Here is a 14,563-nt window from a genome sequence, read left to right as displayed (position 1 = left end):
GTATTGAGCATAGAAGTTGGGAGGTCATGTTGCAGTTGAATAGGGCTTTGGTGAGGCTGCATTTAGAGTATTGTGTTCAGTTCTAGGCACCATATTATAGGAAAGATATTGTCAAGCTGGAAAGGGTACAGAGAAGATTTGTGAGGATGTTGCCAGGACTCGAGGGTCTGAGCTATGGGGAAATGTTGAGTAGGTTGGGACTCTATTCCTTGAAGCGCAGGATGAGGGGGGTGGGGGTGATCTTGTAGAGGTGTATAAGATCATGAGAGGAATAGATCAGGTAGATACACAGTCTCTTGCCAAGAGTAGGTGAATAGAGGACCAGAGGACATAGATTTAAGATGAAGGGTAAATGATTTAATAGTACTCGGAAGGGTAACTATTTCACACAAAGGGTGGTGGGCGTATGGAACAAGCTGGCAGAGGAGGTAGTTGAGGCTGGGACTATCCCAACATTTAAGAAACAGTTAGACAAGTACAAGGATCGGACAGGTTTGGAGGGATATGGACCAAACGTGGGCACGTGGGACTCGTGTAGCTGGAACATGTTGGCCAGTGTGGGCAAGTTGGGCCGAAGGGCCTGTTTCCACACTGTATCACTCTATGACTCTAAGCACTTCTGTGTATTACATGTTTAGGACAGGATTGAAAATGGGATTGACTTTCTGCAAAGACAGAATCTCTCTCTTCCTCTGGACCAGGAATCTCTCTCTTCCTCTGTGTTGCCATCTAAATTACTCAGATTAATAATCAGCCTTTGACTCAAGGATAGGTACACATAAAAAATGGGGGTTTGTTTCTCCATAACGTGCCTTTAAGCAAACAACAAAAGATGCAAACACATGTTATATAAATTTGCTAACAATAATCCACAAACATTTGACACAGTTTGTACAAATTAAGAGTTCTATGTAGTTTGTCCACACATGTTAAGACTGAAATGATAAAGAGTTGATTATTATCAGGAACATAACAGCTACAATATCAAACGAAACCTATTAGTCTTTTCCCCTTTCTTAACTAAACACTCTAGTTTCTCTTTGAAAATTATTTAACAAACTCCAAATGCTGCATTTATTGACTTGTTCATCTTCTAGAGAAATATATACCGGGAAATCTGCCGTTAGTCCAAAAGCATTTATTTTCGCACAAGCTACTTAGAGTAAACTTCACACCAACATTCTTTCATCAGTTGAAAGCAGATGGTAAAATGTTCAAAAGTGAGAAGTTCCTTTCACTTCTATATCGATGCTGAAAAGTAATAAGAAAGGATCAGTAATGTAAATAGTGTATCTATTTGCAATCTGGAGTTTAGGCTTAAATTAGTTTCTTTCCCACCCACACCCACCACACCAATGGAATTCAAACAAAATTCATTTTTAGATGCAAATTAAGCTACAGCATTATTTCTGCACGCATTTTTAAAAAAACATAGTCCTGGATGTGCACTCAGTTCAAAACCAAAGCATGTCTCCAGGGCAAATTAGTCATCATGGGGAATTTCTACTCATTTGCAAATCTACGAGGAGTGTCCAAATATTCAGCTGGAACCTTTGAGTGCAAGTTCAACCACAAATACATTTAAAAAGGTTTGGATTTTTTTTTGTTGCATATATATCTGGTGCTGGAAGACAGCAACTCTACTGCTGCGCCACCATGCCACCCCTATGTATTTCGGGTGAAATTTGCACCAATGTTGCTGATTATGAACATTGCAGAACCTCTGCCTGTGGGTTTTAATATCCACCTGGACAAATATCCATCTGCATATGCCCAGACCAACTATTCAAAGGAAGTTCAGCGAAATACTCTAACTGTCCTAGGAATCGAAGAAAATTTTCGCACACAGTTTCAGCATTAGAAATGTAATCATTTGTTTTCTTTAAAATAATTGAAAATAATCAAGACGAGAGCAAGAGATTTCTTTGAACTGGCTGGAGTGCACATACAGAAGGAAAAGGAAAATTGAGGTAATCTGGAAAAAAATATACTTCAAACTATTATTGGTTTAATGGTGATGTAAATATCAAATATCATTGCCTTTGCTAATTTGTTTGCTAATTAACAGCAGGTTTGAAAATATCACCAACATACATCTAACTCACAAAGATCTCAAGGGATCAATGAGTGATAAGGCAAGTTATGTTTTATTTTAGTGCTTCTGCTGTTCACTATTAAAATGTTTGTTTTTACCTTCTGGATAATTGGTTTGAATACAGGAACACTTTCTGGTAAGGCCGTTGAAGAGCTGCATAAATATTAAGCAACATGAGCAAAATTAGGGACATTTGTAATGAAAGTATTTACAGATATGTGACCATACAATAAATCTTGACAGCTGATGTTTCACCTTATAACTGTTCAGAACAGCTGAATTTATTATTTTTGTTTCCGCGTTGACCTTGGAATAACATGGCTTTCGAACAGCAAGGCATAACCCCTGCCTAAACCTACTGCATTAGCAATGTCTCACCACACAAAGATTGTTGGAGACCAAATTATGCACACGTTAGGTTAGTAACAGCTGAACTGTGGCAATGCAAAATGGATTTATTTCATAAATCCAAAGACGTGCAGGTATGTAGGTTAATTGGCTGGGAAAATGTAAAAATTGTCCCTAGTGGGTGTAGGATAGTGTAGGATAGCTGGGCGGCACGGACTTGGTGGGCCGAGAAGGCCAGTTTCCGGCTGTATATATATGATATGATATGATATGATAAATAGTGATGAAAATCATTAGGCAAATATTAGTTTTCCTGGAACAAATTATGAAATACACCTTTAACGAGCCATATAAATTACTGTAATTTTCTTCCATTGAATATGTACAGCATTCCCAGGCATCTGTACCCACCCTTCCCCAACCCAGTGAGAGCCATCAATACTCAATCGTTTTAATTCATGCCAAGAGGGCAATATGAGATTGATTAAGGACCAGGCACATCAATATTTGCTTCCATTGGCACGATTTGAGCACTGATATAACAAAAATTATAAGTGAGATCTAAACAAGAAGACTCGCTCTTTCATTCAACCCAACCTGACCCCTCGATGGCCGATTCAACTAACAGCGAGGACTTGTAAGGTTAGGAACAGGTAGCTAACTACTAGAAAGCTCTGATCAAAGGCCACAAATTCCAGGTGAGACTGAAGTATCTGAGGAGGAGATAAATACTGTATTGTGAAGCAAGGAGATTAAGGGACTTTGGGTTTGAAGAATTGGGGAAAGGTGTAGAGGTTCTACCTTTGAATTCCAATTCTGTCGTATGTTGAAATGCTGGAGCAATTAGGCTTGTATACACTGGAATTTAGAAGGATGAGGGGGGATCTTATTGAAACATATAAGATAATTAGGGGATTGGACACATTAGAGGCAGGAAACATGTTCCCAATGTTGGGGGAGTCCAGAACAAGGGGCCACAGTTTAAGAATAAGGGGTAGGCCATTTAGAACGGAGATGAGGAAGAACTTTTTCAGTCAGAGAGTGGTGAAGGTGTGGAATTCTCTGCCTCAGAAGGCAGTGGAGGTCAGTTCGTTGGATGCTTTCAAGAGAGAGCTGGATAGAGATCTTAAGGATAGCGGAGTGAGGCGGTATGGGGAGAAGGCAGGAACGGGGTACTGATTGAGAGTGATCAGCCATGATCGCATTGAATGGCGGTGCTGGCTCGAAGGGCTGAATGGCCTACTCCTGCACCTATTGTCTATTGTCTATTGTCTATTGAAACATTAAAACGATGAATAAACAAAAAATCTATGTAATGCATTGCCGAGCAAACTGGACACCTCAGAGGGAATAAGACAGATAAATGATACCTGCCAATTGTCACTGCAAAACGGACCCATGAAATTAGGGACAATTGATATATAAATCATGTATCCTAGGTTTAGATATTTATACTTCCAGTAATTTCTCACCTCTGAATAATAAGTAGCCAGAAATGATCACCAGAGTCACCGTAATCAATACAATCGCAGTGAACGCCATTGGCCAGAGAAACTGAGTGGGTTCATTTTGTTCTGTAATCGAAAGCAAATACATTTCAGGTAATGTGTGTAAGAATGTGTAAAGCATACAGGGAAATAGTTATCACCTACCCCACAGCCAACAATAGACCACTATGGGCTCCACCTTTCCTTGATCATTGTCCCTTTGTGCGTATCTTTCATTCATTTGTTCTCTGTGCCGTCTGTATCTCTTGTCTCTGACTCTGTCTGAAGCAGGTTCCCCTATCCGACACGTCACCTATTCCATCTCTCCAGAAGTGCTTCCTGACCTGCTGAGCTACTCCAGCATTTTGTGTCTCCATGCTCCTTTCCTACATCCCTAACATGGAAGTACAAGTAGGGGAGGGGTGCTTGGATCACTATTGTCACTTTCCTGCTATGGCCCATTTTCTTTTACTCCCCAGGGCCAACGGTAATAGAAGCTGGTATTGGACCCATGAAGATGATGACAAAAATTCTTCTCCCCTTCCATTCTAGCTTCAAGTATTATTTTTATGTTTGGGTTCCTCCCACAGCCAGCTCAGGCCATGCCTTCCACCAAGGGCCATATGGGCTGCACCCTCTGTCTACCTCAACCCAGCTCTCTGCCTCAAACTACACAGGTCTCATTCTCTGCCACACCTTGTACAAGTTTCATTATCCAGTATGACCTACATGGATTTCAGGCATCACCAGAACCTACTTTGATCCCCATCTCCACCAAGACCTACAAGACGCGGTGTCTGCCTTCTTCATGGATCTTTTTGTCTATTTAAAACTCTATTGTGGCTGTTTCTGGTGCTGTGACATGACTTCCATGGTGTCATCAGGTCTGCGGGTGGGTTACCCGCTCATTAGCCCCAAGAAACTTAGTCACGGTTTGGATTGTGCCAGAGCTCCAATCTGTGTCTACCCCATAGCTGAAATGTAAACTTTGCCCGTACATAACACTAGGTAGCTGGGTGGGGTAGAAGAGGATTGACAATGTAATTTTGCTATTCCATTCCAACATTAAAGAGCTTATTATTATGAAATAACTTAGTAACAATATATAATTCAATCAGCTTTCTTCACTACGTCAGCACTTTATCTCTTACAAAAAAGAAAAGCCAGCGACTTACTGCAAAACACGCCACAGATCTGTACACGGGCAGAATATTCCACATCTGTCCGCCATCCCTGTCATGACAAATTAATTCGACTTGTATTATTGATGATTAAAACAATGAATACAATAGACAATAGGTGCAGGAGTAGGCCATTCAGCCCTTCGAGCCAGCACCACCATTCAATGTGATCATGTCTGATCGTGATAATACCTTTAAACAAAATTAGGATTGTCCTTTCGATGTGAAGATTCAAGGTTGAGTTCTTGATCTGTACATAGTGGACAATTGGCAGTGGGCATCTTCTGAGAGACTCTGGTTTGAGTTTGGTTGCAGCACAGAGGTGACCTTGTGGCTTATCCTGTGCACGCCAACTCTCTACCAGACAAGCACGTCAGTCACATCCACACCCTGGGGTCTGAATGTAATCATCTGATCCTTTCATGAGGAATACAGTGGAAATCTCCTCCACCATAGAGGCAGGCAGTGCATTCCAGATTTCACACAAAGACTATGTAACATTCTCAATCAGCAGAACAATCATCAGAATAATCTGCCACTAACCACACCCCATGTTGTTTCATATAATTCTGTCATATATCTCCTCGCCCTCCTCTTACCACTGAAAACAATCCCAGCCTCTCCAATCTGTCCTTGCAACTGTAGTTCCTCATCTCAGGGACCCTTCTTGTAATTCTCCTCTGAACCCCGCCCCCCCCCCCCCCTCCCCCTCCCCCCATGCTTCTCAAAATGAACGAGTAGAACTAAGCACAAAACCCCAGCTGAGGCTGGGCCACCATTTTATCAAAGTTCAATAGGTCTTCGCAGCTTGCATATGGTAATCCTCTATTCATCAAGCCCAGAATTGTCTGTGCCTCATGAACCACATTCTTAAACCAACCTGCCACTTCAAATGATTTGGACACCCAGACCCAAAGGCCCTCTATTACCAAGTAGAAACAAATGACAGCTTTTCCTGCTCTGAAATCTAGGGGCGGCACAGTGGCCCAGCAGTAGAGTTGCTGCCTTACGGCACCAGAGACCGAGGTTCAATCCTAACCACGGGTGCTACATGTACAGAGTTTGTACGTTCTCCTCGTGACCCCATGGGTTTTTCCCGGGTGCTCTGGTTTCCTCCCACATTCCAAAGACGTACATGTTTGTAGGTTAATTGGCTTCAGTAAAAAATTGTAAATTGACCCTAGTGTGTAGGATAGTGCCAGTGTATGGGGATCAATGGTCAGTGCAGACTCGGTGGGCCGAAGGGCCTGTTTCCAAGCTGTATCTCTAAACTGAACTAAACTCCCCACCACCCCCTCCCTGGATGTGCTTGCAAGGACCAGGTCACATAGTACAAAGATAAAGTTAAGAGGAAGACAGAGGAAATGAATTTGCCTCACATCTATCTTCTGTTATGCATGATTAAGGGATCAAAAGGTCACAATTTTTCCTGGCACATCCCTGCACTAAGTAATTTCTAGCTCTGGACCAATCTATCGGTCTTAAAATTCATTTGTATTGTTCCAGTTTGCCTTGATATAGTCCACATACCTGTACACAAATGTTGCTGTCACAATCTTCCTGAGGAAAGTTGAACACTGCAGAATAGGCACCAGCCTACAATGAAATAAGCAGTGTTGTTTTTATGGAGTTGACACGGAAACTAAAATGTCAAATACATGAGCTTTGCTCAAGCTACTTCAAACCTTGATTTACCAACCAATATCCGATAATATCACGCGAGAACAGAATGTCATGGCCTGGAGGTTTCAGTGGTCCCAGAGGGCTTGTTGCTGCTAACTTCCATTATGCCCGGTTTGCAGGGCCGTGGTGTTAGCTGATGGGACATTGCACTCCCCTGGGTTGAAAAATGAGCTGACCAGCATTGAGCTGGTGCCATGTATCTGTTCAGCCTAGTGTTTGGCACAAGACTGGTGTGCAGCTAGCTGGTTAGATGAAGATAGGTAGGGCGCAGCAGTAATGGCTGTTGTAATTTGGGCCCTTCATCAGGGATTAGAGACTGAGCCTCAAGACCTGGTGGTGAGGGGAGGCGGTGTGTGGTATATTTGTGATGGGTATATGTGACAAAACTAACACAATGGCAGTTTAGTGTGCAAACAGCATTTCGCCCCCCTCCCCCAAAAGTGTTTAACAATTTAAAATAATTATAGTTGCACAACTTGTTATACAACAATTCTATTGTTATAATTAATGCATTGCATTTATGGTACTTTCCAACAAACTTATTCTTATCGAGTCCACATCACAACATTAGAAATTCTTCAGCCAGAGCTGAACACACTTCTCGGCATCGGCAAACAATGGCGTCTTGCGCTTCTTGTGCTTAGTGGTGGAAACAAGCCGCGAAGTGAACGCTCTTTCCTTGACCCCTCCAACAAATTGAACACAGAGGAACAATGGCACAGCAGTCGAGTTGTTGCCTTACAACGCCAGAGATCTGGGTTTGATCCTGACTGCGGGTACAGTCTGTACAGAGTTTGCATGTTCTCCCTGTGGCCATGTGGATTTTCTATGCGTGCTCCAGTTTCCTTCCACATTCCAAAGATTTGTAGGTCAATTGGCTTTGGTAAAATTGTCCCTAGTGTGTAGGATAGAACCAGTGTGCAGGTGGTCACTGGTCGGCGTGGACCCGGTGGGCAGAAGGGCATGTTTCCACACTGTATCTCTACATTAAACTAAAGTTGGAGGCCATTCACCTGTCAAGTCTGATCCTCCATTCAATTTCCTCAAGTAACTTTGCTGAACATATATCTCGGTCTCCAATCAGAAATTAACATTTGACCGAGCACAAGGTGCCAACCTCCGTTATGCCCGATCTGCAGGAAACTGTACGTAGGAAACTGCACACTTAGAATTATAGTCTCAGTGTGGAAACAGGCTCTTCGGCCCAACTTGCCCACACCAGCCAACATGTCCCACTAGTCTACACTAGTCCCACCTGCCTACGTTTGCCCCATATCTCCCTAAACCTGTCCTATCCATGTACCTAGGACTACATGTTTCTTACATTTTTCTTAAACTTCTCTACAGAAGGATTGCTAAAAATGTTTCTGATCTCAATGCTGAGGAAATAGTTCTAGTTCCAAACTACCTGATCAACAGAAATAGTCTCTCTCTGCTTGAGTTTCTTGAATCCCATTTGTCATAGTTATATATATTTGCTTAATCTATCAAATTCTCTTTGCAATCTCTACAGATGACTATTTGACTTTCATATGTAATCTTCTATCAAGTTATCCCTTGTTTATAACTCAGGTGAACAACCTAGGACACAAGCTTGAGACTAAATACCCACCAATTATTCCTACTCTCTGCCTCCTGCCACTTCTAATCAGGTTAATAAAATGCTTTCAGTGGTGTGAGCTTCAATTATTAAATGTCTTCTTAATGTTTTCAAGAGAGAGTTAAAATTAGCTCTTAAGGCTAAAGGAATCAAGGGATATGGGGAAAAAACAAGAACGGAGTACTGATTTTAGATGATCAGCCATGATCATATTGAATGGCTGTGCGAAGGGCCAAATGACCTACTCCTACAGCTATTTTTCTATGTTTCTATGTTTCTAATAGTACTCATTAACAACACCTATTGAGACTTTCTTGCCTACACGTTAATGCTTCAGAAAAATTAGAAACAGATTTGTAAGCCATTACATGGGAACAAGAACAGACGGCTTCTGCATAAGAGGGAATATGTGACTCAGACCATCAGGCCTGTCCTGCCATTGAATATGATGATAGTTGAGCTGTCCTAGGCCTCGTCTCCTCCTCCATGCCAGTTCCCCACATACAATTCCTCAATCTTTGAAACATTTACTTTCTTTCATTTTAATAATCTCCAATGATTTAGTCTTGACAACTTTTAGGGGTTCAGAGATTTACCACCTTCTACAAGAAGAAATTCCTATCAATCCATTTAAAATGACCATGCCCTTATCTTGTGACTATATTTAATTGTCCAAGATTCTCCGACTAGTGGAAGCATCTCAGCACCTACTCTGTAACACCCCCTTAGGATCTTGCATGTTCCAATAAAATTACCTTAAATTTCTAAAATTTACAAAAACGTGTCATTTTAAAATGTTGAGCTGTCCCAACGCAGGCAAATGGGACTGGCTTAGATGGAGCACCTTGGTCGGCATGGAAGAGTTGGGCTAAAAGGCCTGTTTTTGTGCCGTATGTTTCTATGTCTCTAATATGTCTATTTACCGTACAATTACCAATAGATGCGATAAGGCAAAACAAACTCACTGTTCCCGCAGAAACATACAGCTCCTCTATTGGATCGCACTTGTTGGCTGAGGTCCTGTTGCAGAGAGCCACCTTGAATTCTGCTTTGTCTTGTGCAAGAAGTGTAAGCTGCAGTTTGTTCAGTTGCCCAGTGACACTCATATTCCAAGCTATGAATAAGCACAGTTCATCATAAGTAACAATTGTTTGACTAGTTATGCAAATTAGATACATGGTTTGGGGCCATGTTTTATCTCATCTACGACTAAGAATCTTGCATTGTGAATCAATTCCCCACTCCTCAGTCGAAAAGCTTTCCAGTTGGATGTTATTTATGAGATGGCATAAAATAATCCAATTACAAAATATTGTTTTCTTTGAAGTCAACAAAAATAAAAAATTTGGAGAGAAGTAAAATGGGCTAAACATTCACTATCACTCAATCCCACATGGCCAAATTATATCTGGAGACACAAGAGACTGCAGATGCTGCTGCCTTGAGTAAAAAAAACCTCTGGAGGAACTCAATGGGTCAGGCAGCATCTGTGGAGCAAAATGGACAAATGACATTTTGAGTTGGGATTCATCTTCAGACTGACCAGACGCATTCCTCCAACAGTTTGTTTTTTATCGAAGTTATACCTCATTTGCACACACTTCAATAGGAGCAGTTTTTCTCATGAAAAGTATGCACGCAATGGAATGAATGACGTGCTACTGTCTGGTAATTATTCCAAAACACCTTTGCATCCGGCAACGTATTCAATTTACTGGGAAGCAGCTGTCACTTTCGAATAAATTTCATTGGCCAAGTATGTATACAAACAAGGAATTCGCCTTGGTGCGAATTCCAGAGCTCCTCGCCAGAGGCGTGCTCCAGTGGATATCATCAACATTGAAAACATTGAAGATCTATATCTTGTCTAAGAAAATGATTAGATAGTTCAAAGGGCATATCTGTCATTTGACTATGTTTCAAATTGAAATAGACCAAAAGCCTAAAAGGAACCAACTTGTTTATATATTGGCAGCCAAGTCAAGAGAACTCTTAGTCATACAATACAATACAATACAATATATCTTTATTGTCATTGTACAGGGATACTACGAGACTGTTTATGCGCCTCCCGTACGATGCAATAAATTAATTAGCTAGTCAGTATTAATTTAAACAACCCAAACGGCACGGAAACAGACTAATTTTGGCCAATTTGTTCATGCCAACCAAGATGCCCCATCTAGGCCCATTTGTCCCATATTCCTCTCCACACACACCTTCTCCACACAAGGAACTGCAGATGCTGGTTATAATTTGGTTACAATAGTGACACAAAGTGCTTGTGTAACTCAGCGGGCCATGCAGCATCTCTAGAGAACAGGGTGGCACAGTGGTGCAGCAGGGTGGCACATTAAAAAGTAGGGCAGCACAGAGGCGCAGTGGTAGGGTTGCTGCCTTACAGCGCCAGAGACCCGGGTTCAATCCAAACTACGGGTGCTTTCTGTACATTCTCCTTGTGACTGCGTGGGTTTTTCCGGTTGCTCAGGCTTCCACGTACATTCTAAAGACTTGCAGGTTTGGAGGTTAATTGGCTTCTGTAAATTGTCCCAGTGTGCAGAATAGAACCAGCATACGGGTGCTGGCTGGTCGGCATGGACTTGGTGGGCTGATGGGCTTTTTTCCATGGTGTATCTCTGAACTAAGCTGAACTAAACTAAAGCATGGGTGGGTTGATGTTTCGGTTCTATTCCTCCAAACCTTTCCGATGCATTTACCTGTCCAAGTGTCTTTTAAATACAGTTATAGTATCTGCCTCAACTACCTCCTCTGGCAGCTCATTCCATATACCCACCAGTTAATAAGCAGCATCAGATCTCTTTCATTTTCATTTTGTTGACTTCAAAGAAAACAATATTTTGTAATTGGATTATTTTATTTGCAAGTAAGAATTTCATTGTTCTATCTGGGACACAAAAACAATAAAACACTCTTGATTCTTGACTCTTGGTGGGTGGAACACCATATCAGCAAACTGGTGGTTGTAACTATCTTTTGGGAACAGTTTTCAATGTTGATGATATCCACTGGAGCACGCCTCTGGTATGGTATTTCATTTATCATTCTATATTTCCCAAAACAAAGGAGGCTATTTCACACGCTGAGGCTCCACTGCTGCCAGACGATTGCCTTCGGTCCCATTCCCTCACACGTTCCCCTCCAAGCTATTGTCTCTTATGTGCACGTCAGTTCCCTGTTGATTCTCCTGCCTCACACCATCACGGGGCAATTTTACAGGAGGCAATCATCAACCAACATGCTTTGAGGTGTGGGAGGAAACTGCAGCACATGGGAAGGTAAACTCCACTCAAGATGGATCTCAATAAGTGCAGCATGTATTCTCGAACACTCAATCCAGGTTCTTGCTGTCCTTGCACTCGTTCGACAATCAGCAGTCTCTCTGTAGCTGTGACATGGCCCCATAGCAAAAGCGTCCACGTCGCGGGGCTGGAAACTGGCAGTGTCCTGAGCTAATTCTGCTACCACCATCATCTATTGCAACAAGTGGTGGCTCCCACTGATTGTCGCCGGAAGCTTGCACCCTATTGAGGACGGACGATGACAGCGATGTCAACATTTGGACATGAAAGAAGCAGAAGCTGTGACACTATATTCTGCACACTTGCTTCTATCCTTTGTATTTCCTGTTGTACCCATGACATATTATAGTCTACCTGCACGGTAACACAATACAATAGTTTTCACTGTTTCTTGGTACACGAGACAATAATAAACTAAAACCCATGGTCAGGATTCAAGCCAGGTCACTGTAAGACAGCAGCACTAATTGCTGCACCACTCTGCCTCCAGATAATAATCATGGAGGACAATCTCCTAGGCTGCTCGTAGAAGCACAACATTTACGTCACAGAAGGAGACCATTCACCTCATCACATCCATGCTGACCAAACATGATCTTTAGATGAACCCCACTTCGCCAAGCAATTTCAACCAAAGTAATGAAAGTTTTAGCCTCCTCCATGCTTTCAGGACTTTCAGGATCAGCGTGACTCAGGCCCAACTTTATATTGCACCATAAGTAAAGTTTTCTTAAAATGAAAAGTTACCTGGTAAATATCCATGAGCAAAAGGACATCTGACCCAAGAACCTTCATCTGTGGTAAACTGGAAAATATTTCAAATATTAAACAAATGGGTTAGAATTACAAGCAGACATCAAATAAAAGAGGGCAAAAGTCTGTAAAACGCCGATATCTTCACATTTGTACTGATGAGGCAGAGGAAGCTTAAACCAGTATTCATTAGCAGTGAAGATTCCCCTCCCTCCAAAGGTAATTACATGTACAAAGTTTTTCTCCTTTCCATCTTTCTCAGTTAACTCTCTGTAGACATCGAGAATGCTAAATGCACTCAGGCGGAAAATTCAGCATGTTGAATCAAGGGATATGGGGAAAAAGCAGGAACAGGGTGCTGATTTTGGATGATCAGCCATGATCATATTGAATGATTCCGCTCGAAGGGCCGAATAGCCTATTCCTGCACCTATTTTCCATCTTTCTATGTTATAGTTTAAAAAAACACAACTTTAATTCTGCCCCTTCATTTGTTTGACTTAAAAATTCAGTGGCAGTAGGTGCAATAATATCCACCTTAGCCACCCCTGGTTATGCATGATAAAAAGAAAAAACACCTCGTGTTTTGAATGCAAATTAAGAAGAAAGTATGGAAAATGCTTTACCTTCATGCAGAGCTTTGGATGCGGATCAATGCGTGAATACATGACCTATCAAACAAAGAAATGGAAATAGCCAATACGATTTATAATGATTAACTTCTGATTGTTCTAATAGAAAATTATACATTGAACATTCAGCTCTATATGAAGAAAGTCATCTAGTTCATCTTAGTTCATCCCTCCAGAGTGAACCAACGTTTCCCTAATTGTAATATTTAATGGCTTTCCAGAGAATTCTCGGAATTTCATCGGCATCATTCTCTCCATCTTTAATTCTATGTATTAGTCTTTTACTAACGGTAGTTTTTCTAAGTAGCAGTTTTTATCTAGTCGTAGTTTTTAAGATGTGATTGTTGATCATGTCAAAAGATCTATTATGGGGTAGACAGCACACATGGTGTTATTTGGCCATTCTGCAGATAAGCACAATGAGAATTCAAATCCTTCCCCTCCATCATCCCGCCTTCTCCCCTCTCCCCTCTCCTCTAGCTTGGGTGGAATAACTTGCAGAGCCACCACCTCACAGTGTCAGCAATCCAGTTTCAACCTTGACCTCAGGTACTGCCTAAGTAGAGCGCACCCATTCTCTCCGTGACCATGCGAGTGTCTTCCAGGTGCTTCTGTTTCCTCCCACATCTCAATAATATGGCAGTTGCAAGGTCCATTGGCCATTGTAAATGGCCCTCAGAGTGCAGGTGAATGGTAGAATATTGGGAGATTTGACAGCAACATTGGGCCAGTGTAAATTTGGTGCTCGATGGTTAGTGTGAACCCGATGGGCCGAGGTGCCTGTTTCTGTGCTGAATGGCTTTTTTGTGACTCTATGACGAAGGTGGAATGTAGCTCAGCAGGAGACCTTTGCAAAGGGCCACAAAGATGGCAGCAATTTTTTCAGAATACTCTAAAATGGAGCAAATATTTTCATGCAAAATGCCACATTCTCTCTTTGGATAATTTCCAACTTTTAAGTCTGATTCGTTAAACACTAAATATTTCAAGGGCTGATTTCTCCTTTGAAAAAAGGATTTTCGTTTTCATTCTTGTCATGGTACTCCAAAACCAGAAATTTAGAGTCATAACTAAGGCAGCATTAGTGTTGTTGTTGTCTCACTGCTCCAGATTTGATCCTGAGCATCTTACATTTATCTACATCCTTTTGAAACTTGAATAATTTTTCTGGTCATTCTTTTGAAATTATTTTCGAGTACCTGACTTTCCATTAATGCTAATTTACTAGCAAGTATAACTTCTACCCCTTTACTTGGAGTCATAGCGTTATACAGGATGGAAACAGTCCCTTTGCCCCAACTTGCCAGTGCCGACCAAGATACCACATCTACACTTGCCTGCGTTTGACCCAGATTTCTCTAAACCTTTCCTGTCCATGTATCTGTCCAAATGTCTTGTAAATGTTGTTACAGTTACCTGCCACTACTATCTCCTCTAGAGCTCATTCCATATATCCACCATCCT

General features: G+C 41.7%; 1 protein-coding gene across 1 annotated transcript; it reads right to left on the bottom strand.

Annotated features, from left to right (window-relative positions):
• Positions 1–352: 352 nt before the first annotated feature.
• On the bottom strand, positions 353–14,361 carry LOC144604772 (interleukin-17 receptor E-like protein). Its single transcript, XM_078419417.1, has 9 exons — positions 14,299–14,361; positions 13,094–13,138; positions 12,462–12,519; positions 9,360–9,508; positions 6,642–6,707; positions 5,106–5,163; positions 3,916–4,017; positions 2,194–2,248; positions 353–1,251 (listed from the first exon to the last, which is right to left on the bottom strand). The coding sequence occupies exons 1-9, from the start codon at positions 14,359–14,361 to the stop codon at positions 1,215–1,217; spliced, it is 633 nt and encodes a 210-aa protein (XP_078275543.1). The 3' UTR covers positions 353–1,214.
• Between the last annotated feature and the right edge of the window lie 202 nt (positions 14,362–14,563).

This window comes from Rhinoraja longicauda, chromosome 23, assembly GCF_053455715.1.
Source record: "Rhinoraja longicauda isolate Sanriku21f chromosome 23, sRhiLon1.1, whole genome shotgun sequence".
NCBI classification, from domain to species: domain Eukaryota; kingdom Metazoa; phylum Chordata; class Chondrichthyes; order Rajiformes; family Arhynchobatidae; genus Rhinoraja; species Rhinoraja longicauda.
Note: the sequence above shows the minus strand (reverse complement) of the source record. Positions and strands in the feature narration are given on the sequence as shown.

Excerpts from the sequence above, each read along its gene's own strand:
- LOC144604772 (XM_078419417.1), bottom strand. The coding sequence starts at position 14,361 with ATGACTCCAAGTAAAGGGGTAGAAGTTATACTTGCTAGTAAATTAGCA. Across the intron at positions 12,520-13,093 it reads ATCCAAAGCTCTGCATGAAG|TTTACCACAGATGAAGGTTC; the intron begins GTAAAGCATTTT and ends AATATTTTCCAG. Across the intron at positions 6,708-9,359 it reads TGTATGTTTCTGCGGGAACA|GCTGGTGCCTATTCTGCAGT; the intron begins GTGAGTTTGTTT and ends ATTTCATTGTAG.